A 19586-nucleotide genomic window follows, 5' to 3' on the forward strand; every position below is an offset into this window, starting at 1 on the left:
ACTTAACTCTGGATAAAGAAACGGTAACAAAAAGAAGCAACAGCATTCCGCCTCAAAACCTTTATTTTGCAGCCCTATTTCATCTTTATCCAATTGGAAGCCATTTATTTATGCTTTTCTTTCCTCTTGTCTAGACAACAGGTTTCAGAAAAGCAACTTCTCTCAGGTTGTGCTGCTTAGTAAACACCGACCTTGGCCTTCATACGTAGAAGGAGCAACCAAGGAATCTGTGGAATCGAACATGGGTTTACCCTAAAGCTGCGGCTCAGCCTTGGCTGCACCCTGGAATCACCTGGAGAGCCTGTACACTCCTGCTGTCCTGATCACAGCCCAATCAGATCAGCCTCCAGGGCGAGGTCCAGACATCACCAGCCTTCAAGCCCCCAAAGGTGACCTGGTGTGCAGCCAGGATGAGACCCACAACCCTAAAGCTAAATGGGTAAAGTACTGGGGTGAGGGGCCCCCAACTTGCAGTTGAGGACTTGTAGAAAAGTCAAGTCCTCACTCCTTTTGCATCACTGACTGGCCTGCCTTACGGGTATCTGGAGAGTGATGGTTGAAGTGAGATAGAAGGTTGCTATTGTTTTAAAAAACCAAAGCTCACAAAACCAAGCTCACAAAAGCACTTTTTATTTGAGGCAAAGAGAAGTCTTGCTGAAAGGATTACAGTTCCAAGCAGTCAAAACTCAACTGTTAGTGGCATTATTTTGACCTGGTAGATTTTGCTTCTCTTTGGTCAGAAAAGGGTATTCAGGTTGTACTTTCCCCAGCAGGGTAGAAAGAAGGGCAAAGCAAACTGGAAGAGACTTCTACTCTACTGACAGGGCTCTTGAGATCCAACATCAAGCTAGACACGCCCTCGCTGGCCACTCTACAGGTTGCTGTCCCGCTGAGTGACACAGGCCATACTACATTTGCAAGGAAAAAAATGAGGCAGAAAACACAGGTATAGGTCACTTGGGGACGAGCAGACAACCACAGCTTCAAAACTCTTCATGGAAGGGGTAATCCTTGTGGGAGGTACAGCTGTCAGGAGAAAGGAGAAAACAGTTGCTTTTTGAAGAGGTGATTTTGACTATACCCAACTCCCAACAGAAAAATGATGTGTCTCACTGAAGAAATAAAATAGAACCTCAGAGGCAACAAGCTAGTTCTGAGTGTGCAGATGATGGTTCTGCAGCTGGGGGAAGCAACTCACCCTCCAGACCCCTCTACCACTACTGTCATCAAGCAGCACATGTGTGAGGGACACCACCCTCCCCATGTGCCCAGCACTGTGCCTGGGCCGTGCAGGACGGCAACATGATTTCTGCCTTCCAGTAACTCAGTCTAGCTGGCACGACCAGACAGTATTTTGTGGTCTTAAATATCTTGTGTAATAATATGAGAAGGCAGGCCAGACACAGTGGCTCACGCCTGTAATCCCAGGCTGAAGCAAGAGGATCACTTGAGGCTAGGGGTTTGTGACTAGCCTGGGCAACACAGCAAGATTTCCATCTTAATAAAAAAATTTTTTAAATTAACCAGGCATGGTGGTACATGCCTATGGCCCCAGCTACTTGGGAGGCTGAGGTGGGAGGATCGTTTGAGCCCAGGAGGTCAAGGCTGCAGTGAGCTGTGATCATGCCATTACATTCCAGCCTGGGTGACACAGTAAGAGCCTATTTAAAAAAAAAAAAGGGATGTTAAAAGTCTGTATGTGACTGAATCTCAAAGGATAAGAGAAGCAACGGCAAGTGCTCTGAGGACAGAGGGAGCCTCCTTGTATCAGTGGGGGCTGAAGTGAGCCCAATCAACGGTCGGCAATTTTATATTGGAAACAGGGCAGGGAGCACAGGGCAGGGGGCACAGGGCAGGGAGCACAGGTGCAGAAGTGTTTGTCAAGGCTCACTCACTGTCTATCTAGTAGGGCCAATGGCTGTGCTAGGAACATAAAGACAGGAACACTGGACAGATAGCTGGGCAGCTCACGCAAGGCCAGAGTTATGTAATCTGAGCTGGGTGCTTATAGTCTGTAACTCTTATTCAAAAGTTCTCCATGGTCTGCCTTTTTTGTATACCCACAGAGAGTGACACTGACATCAGCAGGTCAGGCTCAGTAAAGCATTATCTGCCAGAGGGGTGGTGTGTGTGTAGTTAGCGAAAACTCCCTAGGAGACCTGAGCATGTCAGGGCTAGCCTCTTCCTCCCACTCACCGCCACGCAACAGGATAATTGAACAGAAGTTTCTAGCACAATACTGGAGGGCAGAGGAGTCTAACTGTAAAGGGAGCAATGAGAAAACCACTGTGGTTCCTCAGCCCTGAAAGCTTCAATCCACTCTGTCTCAAGTGGGAGGGGAAAAGGAAGACGGATGAATGGGAGAGATTCGGAAAGGAGAACGAATGTAGCTTGGTGACTGATTCACTCCTCTCCTCCTTGTCCACTAGATCCAAAAATGATTTTAATGTCTAGGGCTAAGTAGCATTAACAGAGATGTCTGAAAGGGCACTGGCCTGGGGCTGCCTGTGACATGCTCTGTTTGCGGCCTATTTTGAGTGTGAGGCCACAGTGTGGCCGCAGCAGGCTTGCCAGGCACGCATATGCCTGAAGCAGGGCCAGAGTTATTGTCCAGGACGCAGACTGGGCAAACATCTGCCTGGGGCGGTGGCTGAAGCCACGAGCAGTGCAAACTCCGGGGAGGGAGATGGGACAGACGCTGGAAAGGGAAAGCTGGTAGCCCACCCCATCTTAGGGAATGTTCACATTTTGCTTAGAAGAGGAAGTACTAAAGGAGAGAGTGTGGAAACACAGAGCTCAGACAAGAATAAGGGCAGTGAGAGAGAAACAGGGTCTCAGTCTCCACTGCAAAATGAGAAGTTCCTTCTTGAAAGCAGAAAGTGAGTTATATGCGTCACCTAGTTATTGTAATGGTAGGAAAAGAGAAAACCCCACAGAAAACCTTCCTAGGCAGCTCCTTCCAAACTACCATGCAGAGGAAACAGAACCAGAGGATGTGTGGCTGGAGGAACTGAGGTGCCTGCTGCTCAGAGGGAGGGCCTGTTTCAGAGCCATGTGGCTTACCAGGTCAGAGCCGGGACTGTCTCAAACCTCAGCCCCAGGGGCTCCCGACCAAACCCCTTTCATTAGGGTCATTAAGACAAAAAGTCACAGGCAAATTCTTCCAGAGTTTGATCCAGGGTCACCTGGGATCACCTAGTTTCAGATGAACCACTAGGATTTAAAAATTAAATGGAAAGCCAAAATATGTAGTTACTTCAGGCCAGGCCAACAATGCCCCAGGGCTGGAAGAAGATATCAAGAGCGGATCTCTTGGCATCTTGGCTCCATGCAGTTCAGCTGATGCAGGTCACCTGGCTGAGAAAGCAAGGTAATGTGCAAAGCAAGAACAGCTGTGACGACAGCACATTGGCGCTGAGGCCTGCAGGGATCACTCTCTTGCTGTGCAGCATCTGAATATCTCCTGGGAACTGCTCCTCACACTGGGGCTCACTCACCTCAACAAGGCACAGACCCTCCAGTTCCTGTTGTAGCTGAGTAAGGTGGTCATATCCTGGCTGCTCAGTTCAAAGTCAAAGACCTAAAAAACAAACAAAAAAATCCAGTAAGCTCTGCAAATAAAAATAAAAGACAAAATACTGTGCAGGACCCAGATGTCTTCCATGGCTTTGAGCAGAGAGGAGCGATAAGATAAACTGAACTTAGGAAAAGCTGATATATTAGTATTCAGGAAACGTGCATGTTGGGCTAGATAATATATGGAACGATGGAAACAGTCCTTCCTTTCCAGAACCTCCCAGGGAAATGATACATTTTATTTCATTTTAAAAAACACGACTGAGCACTTCTATTGTGATAAGTTGCAGTGAGGAATATAATTATGGGTAAGATGTGTCTTTGCCTCTATTTTATGAAGCAAACAAAGGGCAGAGGTATTTCTACAACTGTAATACAAATAACTAATCACACACTGTATAAGACACTCAACAGAGCACAGGAAGGGCAGAGGTATTCCAAATGGATTCCAGCTGGGAAACTGAACATCCACAGCCGAAGAGGAGATGGTATCTGACATGGCCTAAGAAGTATAAGGTTTTGACAGAGAGGGCAAGAAAGGTATACTGGGAGAAGAGAACCACCTGCATGAAGGCAGCAGACGGTACAGAACTCAGCTGGCATGGAGGCAGGGAGGGAGGCAGGCAGGCACCACTGGGTGAGACCCACAAGAGGCAGACCCACACTCCCAGAGCCAAAGGGCTCTTAGCTTCAGATGATCACAGAAAAATGTGCAAAAGCTATAGAGTAAGATGCAAAAACAAAATAATTAGGTTAGCATTTTGAGATTAGTCATTTATTTTTCCTTTCCTAATTCCTTAAAAAATGAAATACGAAACAAACGATGCATCTCTGGTGGGATATGCCTTTCCTTCAGTGGCCACTGTTTTGCCATTTTATCTTGTGTACTTAGAACATCTACCTGCACGTAAGAAGAAAAACGTCTTCTCTCCTAAACAATGAGCTCCACTTCCCTCTTCAGGGATCACTCTCATCCCTGTCTCATATGTGACAGGTGGCAGGCACTATGGCCACAGTCTTTGGGCAGTGGAATTGGGCAAAATCAGCTGCTCACCTGAGCTGGGGCCTGCCCAACAGCCCCAGGCCCATGGCTGTACTGCGCTCCGCACAGATCTTGGATAAAGATAGAGCATCCCTGGCAGAGCCACTTTGCTCAGTGAGAACAGAGGCTCTTGGGCCATCAGGACTCCCCTGAGCTGCTCTCCTTTGGGCGTGCCCCCCTCCCCCACACCCCCGCCACCAATGCTGCAAGGGCAGGCAGGGAGGGAGGTGGCGCCAAGTAGCCTGAGCTGCTCCAGCTGCCACACGGAGCGCTTCGCCAGAGTCCTGACACACGTCTAGGCTCTGCCCATCATCACACGAACTCCTTGCAGAGCTGGTGAGTGGACTAAATGGCCCAGAGGGTCCTTTGCAGTCCCTGGACTTATCAGCACAGCAACATTTCTCGATCACTTGCTAAGGTATTAAGCACCATGTGAAGTGCTTTGATGTATCACTTAATCTTCGTAACAACCCTCAAAATGGATATTATTTTATAGATAGGGAAGCTGAGGCATCGAGCAGTTAAGTGACTTGCCCAAGGTTATGCAGCTGGTAGCTGACAGAGCTCCAGTGCAGGGCAGGTCCAGGCAGTGAAGCTCAAGAGCGAGATTCTCCCCGGGTAACCTCTCGGTGTGGTTGAAGGGCCTGAGCAAAGGTGTAGGTGTGTGCGTGCACAGCACGGGGCCCTGGAGGCCCAAGGCCTGCCCCTGCACACGGCTCCACTGGTGAGGTGTCTGTCTCAATCTATGGCTTGCTCGCCACAGCTCCCTGGCCTCAGAAGAGAGGATGGTGGGGATCCCACAGATGACACTCCAGAGACAGGATGAGAGGCCTCCCCCATCCCCCACTCCATGGAGGAGGGCCAGGCCTGACCAGCCAAGATCTTACCTTAAAGTTCTCAGCAATGCGTTCTGGTGTCACAGACTTGGGGATCACCACCAAGTTCCTCTGCATGGGGAACCGGATCAGGACCTGTGAGCCCAGGGAGACAGTGAGCGTGTATACATGCCAGGCACTCGCACCCATCATCTCAGTCTCTCACACACACAACCTGCAGAAGGACGTGCTAGAACTCCACAGGTGATCAGAGAGGGGCTCCAAGATGTCAGGTCACAGCTAGCAACAGGTAGGCGAGGCATTCAGGTCCAGATCTGACTCGAGTCCTGCGCTAGCCACTGTGCCACATGCTTCAGTGTCTCAGGCATATCATGAGACCACATGAGGCCCTCCACTGGCTAGAAATGCACACTACCACTCAGGAGAAAGAACATTCCCTGCACGGCTAAGAGCTCTTACATTTGTACAGATGAGCTTCCATATCAATGAACAAGCGCTGGCCCTCGTGGCAGTCACCCTTGCAGTAGTGGGGGCAGAGCCCATGCCAGAGTCTTCTAAAACCCCGATCTGTGCCCTTTCCACTCTGTACTTGAGGACTCCTAACCATACTTCCTGTGAGGGTGTAACAGGCTCAGTCACTTCCTCCTCTTGGCTAACAGGACTATCAGGAATGCAGGCAGTTGTAGACGGTCAGGAACACCTGAAGTGGCTGTACCTGGGCTGTAGTTTTATTGTGCTTGGCTGCGATCGCCTTGATCCTGGGATCCTCCAGGAGAGAAGGGTCCTCGGGCTTGGCCCTGAGGATAGAAAGACGGTCCAGGTCACACCATCATGACCACCACTCACGGCAGCCAGAAACCCCAACCCTAATCCTCCCATCGACCTCAGAGGGCAGCCACCAGTCTCCTCCTCAGAGCTGGGTTAAGAACCCCCAACCCTTTGGAAAAAGAGTAGGTGTCTTGCTACTAGAAACTCCAACCCTTCCAGGAAAACCAGCAAGAGGCTCAGGGGAAGTTTTGCAGATCAGCCCCAGAAACATCTTCCTTGAGGCTGAATTGTTCTTTTTAGTCTTTTCTAATCTTCACCAAGTGACATGGGAGCATGAACCTGTGGGAAGCTCACCAGGGCCTGTCAGGAGAGCCGAGGGGGCTGTAGGCGGTCACCACGATGCCTTTGGACTGGCAGTACTGGATTAACTTCTCCTGAGTGAGATATGGGTGGCACTCAATCTGCAAATGCAAAAACAAGAGCTGATGGGAGCACTGTGGCTACACGCTGATGGGACACAGATGAAGCTTCCTATGCTAAAGTCCCTCCCTACCCCATACAGAAAACTATGTATAACAAACACCCTATTTCCCAGATAAGCTGTAACTTCCTACAGTTCCCAGGTAGTATTCTTGGTGTTATTATTATCTTATTATAGATATTCTCATGGGCCCTAGAGGCTTTTCTTGGCTTTAGCCACTTATCAACTATCACAGTTCTGAGGATCTCATGGCTGCCTCTTTGTCAGACCCCAAATCGTCACAAGCCAGGCTCAAACCCTTTCTTTCCTGTAAGTTTCCTCTCCCAGATGTGCTGTGTCATGCTGAATCATAACTCAGGACTCTGCCAATGCCCAGGAGCTGCCTCCTGGCCACTTGCTGGGTGAGATGGACGAGAAATCCCTACCAGCATCAGACAGTAAAACAGCAACGTTGCAATGCCAGTGTTGTTGGGGGATGTTTACCTGGTTAACTGCAGGCTTATACTTTAAGCCAGGTTTGTTTAAGATCGTCTCCACCTGGAGATGGTTGAAGTTGGAGATGCCAATAGCTTTCACCAGCCCTTCATCCACCAGCTCTTCCATGGCCTACAAAGAAAAGTGTCTGTGTGGTGCAGAAATGAGCCCAGAAAGGACAGGATCAGAAGTGTCATTTGCACCAGTTTAACGGGTCCTGCCCTCACTCTTCAATGCCAGTGAATTAGACCTTTCAGAAGCTAAGAGACAGTGAGACGAAAGCCAGGCTGGCTTTAGTGAGATAAGAAGAGCAAACAGGCCGGGCGTGGTGGCTCACGCCTGTAATCCCAGCACTTTGGGAGGCTGAGGCGGGCGAATCACGAGGTCAGGAGATCAAGACCATCCTGGCTAACATGGTGAAACCCCGTCTCTACTAAAAATACAAAAAAATTAGCCAGGCGTGGTGGCGGGCGCCTGTAGTCCCAGCTACTCAGGAGGCTGAGGCAGGAGAATGGCGTGAACCCAGGAGGTGGAGCTTGCAGTGAGCCGAGGTTGTGCCACTGCACTCCAGCCTGGGCAACAGAGGGAGACCCCGTCTCAAAAAAAAAAAAAAAAAAAAAAAGAGCAAACAACAGGGACAGAATAACAAAATGCAATGTGAGAAATGGCAGGCAGATTGCTTCTAAGAAGAAGAGGGAAGCAGTCATGAAAACAAGGTCCAACCAAGGGCTGTCTTACCGCCCACGTGTCCAGAATGTTGGTGTCACTGGGAACCACATTGCCCGACTCATCCAATGGGAAAAATTCCTTCCCAGGCTGTCATTACAATAAAAAACAAACAAACAAAACAATCAGTAATAGTCCTTCACAGACCTGCTGGGGGAAGCTGGCATCTAAAACAATTCTAAACCACCACAGCTGGCTAGGGACAATCTGTGTGCCACTATGAAAAGGAAATAGGCAGATAGCCAACACTTCTCTATCAAACGGACTGGAGCTGAGACTGTCAGATGGAGACATGGACACTACTTGGTCACAGAGACTAGTCCCGCCACTGACTGCAATGTGTGGATACAGGAAGGACTCAAGACCAGGACTCACAGGGCCCAAGGCCTGGCAGGTCACTGGCCTATAAAACTACCACCTGGCCCAGCCTCCCCAGCTTACCCCTAAAATCAAAAGATAAAAGTCAAGTCCCTTCAGCCCTGACATGCTGTGGTGCAATAAAACAGGGCTACGGGATGAAGCTAAACCCACACTTTGAACCTGGCTCACAGCAGAAAACTGAGGCAGTGGCTAGAAAAAAGGCAAAAGACAAAGTAACTCTCAAGTTCTTCTTGTGCAAACAACTAGACTGCAAATAGTTACCGGGCCTCCACAGGACAGGGTATGCATGTAGAACGTGGGTAGGGACTCATATGTGTGTGGGGGTTGTGTGTGTGCACGTGTCTGGAGGGGAGGGCCAGGGCTGACCATGCCTCATGGCTGTGTGCACTACAGACAGCAGCTGTGTTTGCTGAGTTTTAAATTGCACAACTACCAACCGGCAAAGAGCAGTGCTCCTCAAACTTTGAAGAAGTGTGCGTATGAGTCACCGCTGGTGCGGATTCAAATGGCCTGCGTGGGGCCCGAGACTGTGATTTCTAAGACGCTCCCAGGTGATGCCAGTGCTGATGGTCCACTGGCTATACCTTGAGCAGCAAGAACAGAAAGTCACCCACACGAAAGCTGCTAAGGGAGCTCAAAACACACCACAGGTTGCACGTGAGCCCCAAGGGACCTGGTCTGCACCAGGCATCCCATACCTTAAAGCCAGTCGGCCAGTGAATAAGGTAGAGGTCCAGGTAGTCCAGCTTCAGGTCGCTGAGTGTCTTCTGGCAGGCTCCTTTCACCAGGCCCTTCTCATGGTACGTGCACCACAGCTAAGCCAGCGAGAGGGCACATGTCATCATTGCCAGCCACAAGGCAGCTTCCTGGCTGGAAAGACAGAGCAGTCTCCTCTCCCCAAAACCCAATTGTTTCACCATGATGCTGTGAATGGTTGTGAGGGCATTTCCACTGCGTACTGGATCCTAACTTTCCAAAGGCAGGCAGGATGACCAGGTCACAGAGACCTCTTACAAGGACCAGAGGACACAAAATGGAATGGACAGATTGGCTAGCCTGCCCTAGGCCTAAGCAAGAACTCTGGAAACTTTCCCCCCAGGCTGGTGTTTGTGGAGCCAGCCCCATCCTCCTGCCTCATGTCCTTTGTGCATCAGTATCTCAGGTCAAAGACAGTGGCCAGCACTGGAGATTCAGTTTGCAGATGGGAACCAAGTTCCATCCTTGAAAGTGACTCCCTGGAAAGGGAGGGCCAATCCACAACCTCAGCCTCATCAGCAAGGGACTCTAAGCAATGGGCCCAGATGGAATGACCGTTCAACAGAGAGCCAAGGATGGGCAAGCTCTGGAGCCCTGTATGGCCGTGGGTGATATGTTTCCCCTGGAAGAATCACCCATCAGTGAAAAGTGTAGCTGTATTGAGTGTGGACTTGGCTTTGGGCTGACGCACCAACAGATGATGGGACCGAGAGCCCCTTCCAGCCCCACCGCGGAATGATACCTTGCTGACGATGAAGAGCTCCTCACGCTTCACCACCTGCTCCCCGAGCTTCTCCTGAATGGCCACCCCCACCTCATTCTCATTCTGGTACACATGGGCACAGTCGATGTGGCGGTACCCGACGTCAATGGCCACCTTCACGGCCTCAGTCACCTGCCCTGGAGGGGACTGAAAGGAGAAAGAACGTGAGCCCCGCAGAATGCAGAGTCTGCACAGCAAGGAGGAGGGGCAGTGGCAGCCACCGATCCCTGCTGACCAGCCTGCCACTTTGTTCAGCAAAGACAGACCAGGTGCACTTCCTCAGCAGCATTCTGGACTACCAGCCTCAGACGCGGGGGATGGAAGTGAAAGGCCACACAGCATTGCCCTGTGGGAGAATCTGACAGCCACTTAAGCGCAGGTGAGATCACTTTTAAAAGATACGCTGAAGCCATCTCATTTTCTTGCTTCTTCACATCCACTGATTTGCAAACCACTGTATTAAAAACATTTCCCCATACTCTGAATGCTGAGATAGTAAGGGAAACCATTTCCTTCAAATATCTCAAAATATTTCAAAAATAGATGTCTTATGGACCCCAATTCCCATTTGGCTACCCAGTTCACCCAGCGAATGCCTGCCCCTTACGCTCTCTTTTCATGCATGGCTTCTGATACCAGCAATCGCTTGTTTTCAAGCGGTTCTGGGAGATTATCATGAAGTTAAGCACATCACTGATGTTTATTCAAAGGCCCATGTGTCAATTCTCACTGTATGAGGATCTGCTTCAAGGGGTGGAGACACGGGAGATGGCCCCTCAGAGATATCAGCAGAGAGAAATGAGTTAAAGGGAAACAAGGGGGAATGTGGATCATGGAAGATCACCAAATGGTTAGTGGCTGACCTGGCAAAATGACTGAATGGGTGTCCATGGCCAAGCCACCTGACCATCTGAGTAACCAGAACAGCTGTGGGGAGCCTGGCTACTGAGGAGGAGGAGGAAGTGCCTACATGGCATCACGCTTCACTGGCACCCAGGTAGGCTGCATGGACACGTATCCCCCAACTTTCACTATCCTGCTATGATCACAGAGCTGAGCAATAAACATGTGCAGCGGGCTGTTGAATGAACAGAGCACATTCCTTTGGAGAGCTGGGGTAGAAACAAATGAAAAGAAAAACCCCCCAGGGCCATAGCAGCTGCAGACATCTGTGTTTTGACATCAGCTATTTTCAACAGGCTTTGGGGAAGAAAGGGGCCCAGTTGAACAAGCCCGTTACCAGAGCCTGTTAGCATGGAGCTCACTCTCCACCTCAGAGGGAGCAGCGAGGCAGGGTGGGGATGCTCATCGAAGGTGTGGGTTAAGAGGGGACCTTCAGAGGACCTGGCGACCTCTTATTTGACTGGAGGACCTCAGAAGCTGCTCTTGCAGCCTTCCCCACTCTGCACGGTTGAAGGAACAGAGAATCTCAATTTCCAGAAAGAATGCCTTACCACAGGCTCTGAGTGGTGTCTGGGCACAACCCACCACTGATGAGAGCAGGGAGAGCAGAGGACATCCCTACCCCAGAAAGAACAACTGGGGCCCAGGCAGGAAACTGCCCAGGACACACTGAACTTTCTCCAGGCTTGATGGCGCCTTGATTGATTTTTCTCTGAGGAGCTGCTGAGGGCACACTCCGCAGGCTCGGCCTAGCCACGCACTGCCTGCCATGCAACTGGTGCGGTGACAGGAACATGACTCAATCCAGGCCACGAGACTCAATCTTTGCACTTGAATTGGAACCCCTGAGTCCAGCCCCGGTTCTGCTGGGTCACTGAGCTGGGAGAATGTCAGCCTGGAGCTGCTGGAGGAAAGCGGAGGGAGGCCAAATCCTGGTGACAACATTTACAAGCCTGAATCTCAGACACCTAATGTCAGCGGCTGTTGTTTGGGAAGTCAATCAATCCCCACCCCAAACACACTTTTTTTTTTTCCTGCTTAAGATTAAAGTGGTTTTTCAGTTCTCTGGAACCAAAAGAGCACAGACTAGGATAATCAAGCTTGCGTTGGCACGAAATGAAAAAAAAGTTGTGAGAGGTTTTTCTAGAAAAGTAAAAGACAGCAATGACTGCAAGAGGTCACGAAGAAGCTGCTGATCATTCCTTGGATATGTGCCATTCGCTGGAGACATGTGTGCTGGGAGGCTGATCAAAGGTGCTGGAGGGAAAAAGTCACCTCTGCAATGAAAATGTACAAGGATCCACAACCACATTCTATGTTAATGATCTCAATGTACAGCCCTTCCCTGAGAGAAACTAATTTGCCTTATGAAAAATGAAGCAGCCAACTTAAGCTATGGTGAGAAACCATTCACTAAACTTGGGAATGCCAACACAGGATGACAACATCTCCCCATTCCATGTCAACAAAGAGAAAATGCAAACAGAAGGAGGGGTCCAGATTGACTTCTAAAAAGAAGGTAAACTATGAAAACATGCTGGGTGGCATCCAGGCACAGCCATTACTGATGAGAGCTGTAGAAATTCAGTATATGAAACACTCCAATTACAGCTCAATCATACAAATCCTACATGTTTCTAACCCGATCCTGCCACTAATCTGTGTGCCCTTGATGGGCAAAGCCATGCATGCCCATTCCTCCTGGAACTTCTGGCTCTGCAAAGCTCTACGTTGGGCAGTGACTTGAAATGCTCTGGGCTGATGGCACCAAGTGATGGCAGTGAGAAGCCTCTGCCCTTGAGTCCTCCACCACCTCCTTCAAGACAGCAGTCCTACTTCCTCCTTTGATAACACCGGCTGGCTAATACCAACTCTGAGACACTGATAACTAAAATCAGTGTCTCCCTCCTACACAGATACAACACTCCTTTTAAAACCTAGTCTTCTTCCCTTTTGCTTACAGGTCTTGCTAGTTACTTCAAGATACCCCTCCCTCTCTTCCCTCTGCAAGTCAAAAAGCAAGCCACAGTGCTAAACAGGAAGACGGTCACAGGACAGTGTTTATGGTAAAACCAAAGTATCTCAAAGATTGGATATTTTGCAATATTAACCACGGGGATCTCTGGGAACAGGGAACTCTTCATTTTTGAAATGTTCTCTAGTTAGCAGGTGTTACTACTGAAATGAAAGGATAAGGGGAGGGGGCAAAAGAAACTTCACTTTGGGTAAAGAAACGGTCCTGAGTAGGAAGCATGAGAATGGTGTGCTGATAATCCTGCAGCAAGGAACAGGAAACGATCACTCAGAATCAGGTGTGGCAGCAGAAATTAACTTCCTCCTGTACTGTTTTAATCAATTTGTCCCAAATTCTAAGACACTGCTGTTTCCAACTAGTTGAGATGTGCATGGACCAGGACTGACCCTGTAGGGGCAGGGCTTATTTAAATGTCTTTGGTCTTGAAGAGGAGGAGATGGGGGCTTTAGAGACACCAGGGAAGTGAACAGTAAATCTGGCTCCTGTGTTACCTCCATGCCCACAGCGCCTCAACCCTCACCCCATCCAAGGATCTTGGGCCATCACAAGCTTACCCCACTTGGGGAAGGTGGAGCAAGTCTTTCCTGGCACATTTTCTTTTACCTCATGCATTCTTAAAGTGGGTGCTATTGTCCCCAAAGAGACAAAAATTAGTTCTTTGGGGCAAAAAAAACCCCTCAGCTTATAGAACAGCTTGTGACCCTCTAGAAGGCTACTGGCCATAAGCAGAAGTACAATATTATCTGTGATATTACAATTTTATTTTGGGGCAAATTAGGGGGAAAAAAAAGTCTCACAAGACTCCTAGGTGGGAGGGAGGTAGTGATCATGGCAAAAGATGGAGAAACATAGTTGTACCTTCAGCCCTAGGAGTATTCTGTGAGCATATATAGGAGACTTACAATGACTTTTACCTCCAACAATTTTTCAACTAGATTAAAAACACTATCAGTAACAAGACACTGGTGGGCACCAGACATCATCTCTGTTTTAAAAGCTTCCTGGCTTTACAATGCTGTGATGGGTTTTTGTTGTTGTTGTTGTTGTTGTTTCTGAGACAGAGTTTTTTTTGCTCTTGTCGCCTAGGCTGGAGTGCAGTGGCACAATCTCAGATCATGGCAACCTCTACCTTCTGGATTCAAGTGATTCTCCTGCCTCAGCCTCCCAAGCAGCTGGGATTACAGGCACCCACCACCATGCTGGGCTAATTTTTGTATTTTTAGTAGAGAGGGGATTTCACCATGTTGGCCAGCTGGTCTCGAACTCCTGACCTCAGGTGATCCACCCGCCTTGGCCTTCCAAAGTGCTGGGATTACAGGTGTAAGCCACCGTGCCTGGCCAGTGGCCTTGTTTACTATCCAATGTAGAAGGCAAGACTGCCAGAAAGAAACCCTGTCCAAGCCACATGGGTCTGGGGCAGAGATGGTCTCCCCACCTGCCTGAAACCCTCACCTGAGAAGAGAATGGAGTTTGAGGACCTTCAAGAGTAGAGACTACCAGAGCCCTGCTGAGGGTCTGAAAGGTACAACACAGCCGCTACGGCATGGGAAGACCCAGGAGAATAAGGAACTGCACCTGCCTGCAGGGCCTCCTCCAGCTGTCACAAAGACAGGCAAAGGATCACATCTTCTGTCGAGCATCTGTGAAAGAATACATACACACATACAAGGGAAAGGTTTTTTTGTTTGGTTGTTTTTTTAGATGGAGTCTTGCTCCATCGCCCAGGCTGGAGTGCAGTGGCGGGACCTCGGCTCACTGCAACCTCCACATCTGGGGTTCAAGCGATTTTCCTGCCTCAGCCTCCCAAGTAGCTGGGACTACAGGTGCGTGCCACGATGCCGGGCTAATTTTTTGTATTTTTAGTAGAGACGGGGTTTCACCATGTTAGCCAGGACGGTCTCTATCTTCTGACCTCATGATCTGCCCGCCTCTGCCTCCCAAAGTGCTGGGGTTACAGGTGTGAGCCACCGCGCCCGGCCCCAGGGAAAGGTTTTAAGTCATTAAAAAAAAAAAAGGAAGTTGATTCCAAGTCCATCCTTATACCATTACTTTGACCCACCATTCCCTGCTGCCCCCACCGTACAATTCTACACCAACCTGATCTCCTCATCCACAGAAATACAAGTGGGCGTTTTCACCATACAGCTATCTCTAAAGTCGTTTTACTTCTTCATATGAATTCAACACATAACTTTTGGATACCTACTCCTATATTTGCCAGGCACTGTGAGAAGTGCTAGAAATAGTAATGAATGAAGCAGACATTATCCAATTTCTCAATGAACTCTGTCTACTGGAATGCATAACCTAAATGTACAGATGTTACGATGTGATGTTATCTTAAACAAATACATAGCTTTTTGGGGCGTTGAGTGCTCAAGTGAATAATCTGAAACCCTCTTTCATAAACTTTTACTCCTCAGCCTGGACAACATAGGGAAACCTGTCTCTACAAAAAATTAAAAACAAACTACCCGAGTGTGGTGGCACACACCTGTGGTCCCAGCTACTTGGGAGGCTGAGGTATGAGGACCACTTGAGCCCAAGAGGTTAAGGCTACAGTGAACCATGATCATGCCACTGCACTCCAGCCTGGGTGACGCTGAGCCCCTGTCTCAAAAAAAATAAATAAATAAACTTTTACTCCTTATTTACCCTAGAGTAGTGATTTTCAAATGATGGGTCACAAAACTAGCTTCTGGAGGTATGACAATAATTTTTGGAAAAATGGAAAAGAAAAAAATATTGAAATGCAGCCCACATAGGTTAAGTACTGTTAAGTAATTTTTATTCCAGATACATGTATATATCTGTGCACTGCATCATGCTTAGAAAGTATTTGCTATTGCCAAGAAAGCATCCTTCTGCATCCATTCCAAGAGCATAACATGCAACAGATGGACATTAGCTTGGTGTCAGGGTTGTAATTCAATTACAACCTTAGAGACACCACTGGAGTTTTTGGAGGAAACAAATCACGTACCCTGATCATTCTGGCCAAGAAACACTCTCCCTGATGCAAATGACCTTTTTCTTACCTTATATTTACTAATTTTCAACAGCAGGTTTTAGGGTACATGTAAACTCTTCTGTCCTATTTCAAACATCTCACAGTTCACTCAGTTCTTTCTGTTGTTTTCTTCCCTTGTCTGTGTGTAAATATCCAAGGCCCAGGCCCATATTCAAATTTTAAGAGAAAAACCTGGGACGTGGGCGTGCCAGATGGTTCACACCTGTAGCTTTGGGAGGCGAGGTGGGAGGAGCGCTTTGAGCCCAGGAATTGGAGATCACCCTAAGCAACAAGCGGAGACTGTCTCTGGGGGGAAGAAAAAAGATTAGCCAGGTGTGGTGGTGAGTGCCTGTAGTCCCAGCTACCCGCAGTGCTGAGGCAGGAGGATCACTTGAGCCCAGGAGTTCCAGGCTGCAATGAACCATGATTGTGCCACTGCACCCCAGCTTGGGCAACGAGACCCTGTCACAAACAAACAAGCAAACAACAAAAACAGAAACAGAGAAACCCAGGTTATGGCTGTGGAATATAATATGCAATACTTAGAAGGTTAAAAATTCTAGGTTTTGCCTCAGCTCCCATACCACCACCTTTGTTGCTCAATTTTCAGATAATCAGGCTCAGGCTATTATTTGTGGTTTTTCATATCATATTATCATTTTTCATATCCTATGATGTTTCACGTCCTATTGTCATTCTCATCCGGCTAGGCACTTCTCGGGGACGCTGTGTGGTGTTGAGGTTTTACAGGGAAAATGCTAACCTTGGCGCCTCCTGAATTATCAACTGGCTACGGGGTGCCCAGATTTTCTCCCGAGTTCCAGACCCAGGGCACCCCGAGGCGGCGCCTGGCCGAGGAGCTCCGCACTGCGCCTTGTTAACAGCTGGGTCCGGGCAAACTCGCGCCACCTAATTTAATTCTCTGCCCTCTACCGGCTTGAGATGCTTATTCCTCAGGGAGGGCAAGAACCGAAACGATTGAGACCAACTATTTACAAGTAAGGCAACCGGGCTACAGGTGCCTCGAGGGAAAGGAGGCTGGGGCTGCGCTCCCACACCTTGCCGACGGCTCCACGTCCCTGTCTGCGCCCGAGGTCCACCGGTCTGTGAAGCCCACTTTCCCCGCCTCCCTCTCGCGTTGTGCCGCTTGGGGCGCCCGCTAGGACCCCAAATGCGGACTGGTGGGCCGCCCATCAAGGGTTGCCCGCGGTGGGGCGGGGGCTCCCGTGAGCTGCTCCCAAACCCCACTCGCAGGATGCTGCCCTGACGCCCAGGGCCAAGCCGGGGAGCCAAGGCCCCCGGTCTCTGCAAGGCCGACCCCAGCCCGCTGGGGACCCTGCAAGCCCGCGCGTGGCTCCCAGCACGCCGGGCGTCCGCGGGGCGAGCTGCTCAGGGTCACTCGGGGTCCCTCGCCAACACAGGCCGCGCGGAGAGTGTGAGGCGAGCCCCGGGCCCGCGCCCCCACAAGCACCTACCTTCCAGGTACCCAACCCCAGGATGGGCATCTTGGCGCCGTTGTTGAGCAGGAGACAGCTTGCCATGGCTGCTGCGCTCCCCAGACCCCCGCCCAGTACGGTGCGGCCTTGGCCGCGGCGCGTACCTTTAAATAGCCCGTGAGGTCGGCAGAAAGGGCGCCTGCGGTTGGCGCGCCGCTGCGCGAAGGAGCCTTCTGATTGGTTGCGCTGGGGGTGCCGCGGCGGCCTTCCCCAGGGGTCGGCGGGGATGCTTCTTCCGCCTGGTCCTAGTGGCAGCGGATTCTTTCCGCCCCCAACGCTCGGCCGCGCCCCGCGTGGCAGAAAGGAGTTCCTCAGCTGCTGTATCTGGTGGGAAAGCGAATGCTTTAGCGAAAATAACAGGCATCCCATAAATACATAGACTAGAAGTAAGTTTTGGTTTCATTAAGAGCCCAGAAGAATGCCTTTGTCTGTTGTCCAACCCCAGTTTGATGCTCTTTGGGAATCTGATGAATACCTTGTCCTTAATCTATGTGAATCATACTGACTACACAGTTTACCGCACTTTGTTCTTAGACAAAGGTGCATGACAGAAAAATGGCTTGCAATCCTTTTGCAAAGCACCTTCACAAAATATGGGTTTGCCCAGACTTTTTGTAGCCTTCTAGATCTCTCTTTGCACCCCACTCTAGGTGTTAGCTGTGTCTGTGCATTCTAGGTGTGGTTCAGCAAGCCTTCCACCAAAAGCCAGCATCCTTTGATGTTCTTGAGGTTAGAAAGCCTTGATGGGCTTGATCCAGAACTCTCAGAAGAATTTGGAAAGTAAGGCTGTCCATTCAGAATCAGTAAGACAAATTTCATCAGTCTTTGGAAAGTGAGACTCTATCAAAGCAGTAAGTTCCAGTACAGTAACTTATCAAAACTCTCTAGAGGAAGAAAAGTGAACAGACAGAAAACCACAGAAGAAAAAGTTGACTCTAATATTGTAGCTTCCAGTATTTCAAATTAGAAGATACAAAATAGTAAATTGATCACCCTAATTGGCAGGTAGAAACACACATTTTTCCAAGATAGCCTAAGAAAAGTCACTTGAAGATCCTTGAAGACAATTTTGGTTTCTTTCCAACAACCTCTCTTCATGATACTCTACCTCACCCCAGCTGCTCTTTCTGCTCCATCACCCTCCAATCTTTCCCCTAATTATGCAAGATTGGGAACTCCATCTGCCTGGTAGTGACTCAAGCACCAGGTCTCTCTAAACTCCATGCCGGTGATTTTCCATTTGGTGCTTTCTTTAAAAGTGCTCCCTCCTGGAAAAATTTATACAGAACAGACTAGCCCAGATATTTTTCCATGTAACTTTTGTAAAAATTGTTGCTACTGGGCAAATTCATTTGTCCCCAAGTAATAGAATTTGAACTTGAGCCTAAAGCTGGGAACTTGCTTTGTGTAAAACAGCAAGTTCCTTCCTCCATGAGAGTCCTCTTGACTTGGAGGTTGCTCTGCCAATTGAACCTCCTGGGTCCAAATCCAAAGAGCTAATCTCTTGTGAAAATGATACACCTTGAGTGGCCAGGTTGGTACACACAGAAGGGTCGTCTGTTAGGGACATGGACTCAATATCAGAGGCTTTGTTGTTGTTTTGATAATAATTGAGTATACAGCTTGATTGCATGAAGTTATAACTGTGTCTAAAGCTGGAGTGATATCTGTAGTCTCAGCTTCTCAGGAGGCTGAGGTGGGATGATTGCTTAAGCCCAGGAGTTAGAGACCAGCCTGGACAACATAGCAAGACCCTGTCTGTAAAATAAATAAACCCAGAATGTTTTGGCTGGGCCATGCAGACATGAAAAGTTGTATCAGTGGAATTTCTATAGCAACAATAGCACTCTAGTTGGGACATGCTATTGTGATAGCCCCCAACATCCCCCATTGCCTCTGTAATCTTTGTAAAATGTACACATACCAAAATTTTTGATCTCAAGATTTTTGATCTCCCATCTTTTGATAAGTATACATATCAAAATTTTGTTTGAAAAAGGGAAAAAAACCTTCAATGGAATCCTCCTGAGAAACACTCTAGTAATTGGAATCTTAACATGCTCTGAACCAGTAATCTCCCATCATGGGAATTTTTCCTAAGGAAATAATTTAAAAGGAAAACACACACACACACACACACACACACACACACACTAGGTATAGGGCTGGGCTGGGGCCAAGGTAAGACAAATGAGGTACACAGGTACAAATTTTCATGCCAGAAGGTAGGAGCTTTTTTACATTTATGTCCTTGGCACTTGCCTCCCCTTAGTCCCAGGCCTGCACACAGATATACACATATGCGTATGTATTTTTAAAATGCTGTATACATAAAGTAA

The 19586-nt window shown here is 48.9% G+C and overlaps 1 protein-coding gene across 2 annotated transcripts; it reads right to left on the reverse strand.

Annotated features, from left to right (window-relative positions):
- Window positions 1-614: 614 nt before the first annotated feature.
- Window positions 615-17476, reverse strand: AKR1B1 (aldo-keto reductase family 1 member B). Of its 2 annotated transcripts, XM_003813448.6 has the most exons (10): window positions 17227-17417; window positions 9783-9950; window positions 8983-9099; window positions 7916-7993; window positions 7187-7309; window positions 6577-6683; window positions 6170-6251; window positions 5506-5589; window positions 3498-3580; window positions 615-1026 (listed from the first exon to the last, which is right to left on the reverse strand). In XM_003813448.6, exons 1-10 carry the CDS (start codon window positions 17290-17292, stop codon window positions 984-986), a joined length of 951 nt encoding a protein of 316 aa, XP_003813496.1. In that variant the 5' UTR covers window positions 17293-17417; the 3' UTR covers window positions 615-983. The 2 variants fall into 2 exon arrangements, with proteins under 2 accessions (XP_003813496.1, XP_063462172.1); XM_063606102.1 differs by having other exon boundaries at window positions 615-3580; window positions 17352-17476.
- Window positions 17477-19586: the final 2110 nt, after the last annotated feature.

This window comes from Pan paniscus, chromosome 6 (assembly GCF_029289425.2).
Source record: "Pan paniscus chromosome 6, NHGRI_mPanPan1-v2.0_pri, whole genome shotgun sequence".
Classification (NCBI taxonomy): domain Eukaryota; kingdom Metazoa; phylum Chordata; class Mammalia; order Primates; family Hominidae; genus Pan; species Pan paniscus.

Excerpts from the sequence above, each read along its gene's own strand:
- AKR1B1 (XM_003813448.6), bottom strand. The coding sequence starts at position 17,292 with ATGGCAAGCTGTCTCCTGCTCAACAACGGCGCCAAGATGCCCATCCTG. Across the intron at positions 7,994-8,982 it reads ACTGGCCGACTGGCTTTAAG|CCTGGGAAGGAATTTTTCCC; the intron begins GTATGGGATGCC and ends TTGTAATGACAG. Across the intron at positions 5,590-6,169 it reads ACAATAAAACTACAGCCCAG|GTCCTGATCCGGTTCCCCAT; the intron begins GTACAGCCACTT and ends CTGGGCTCACAG.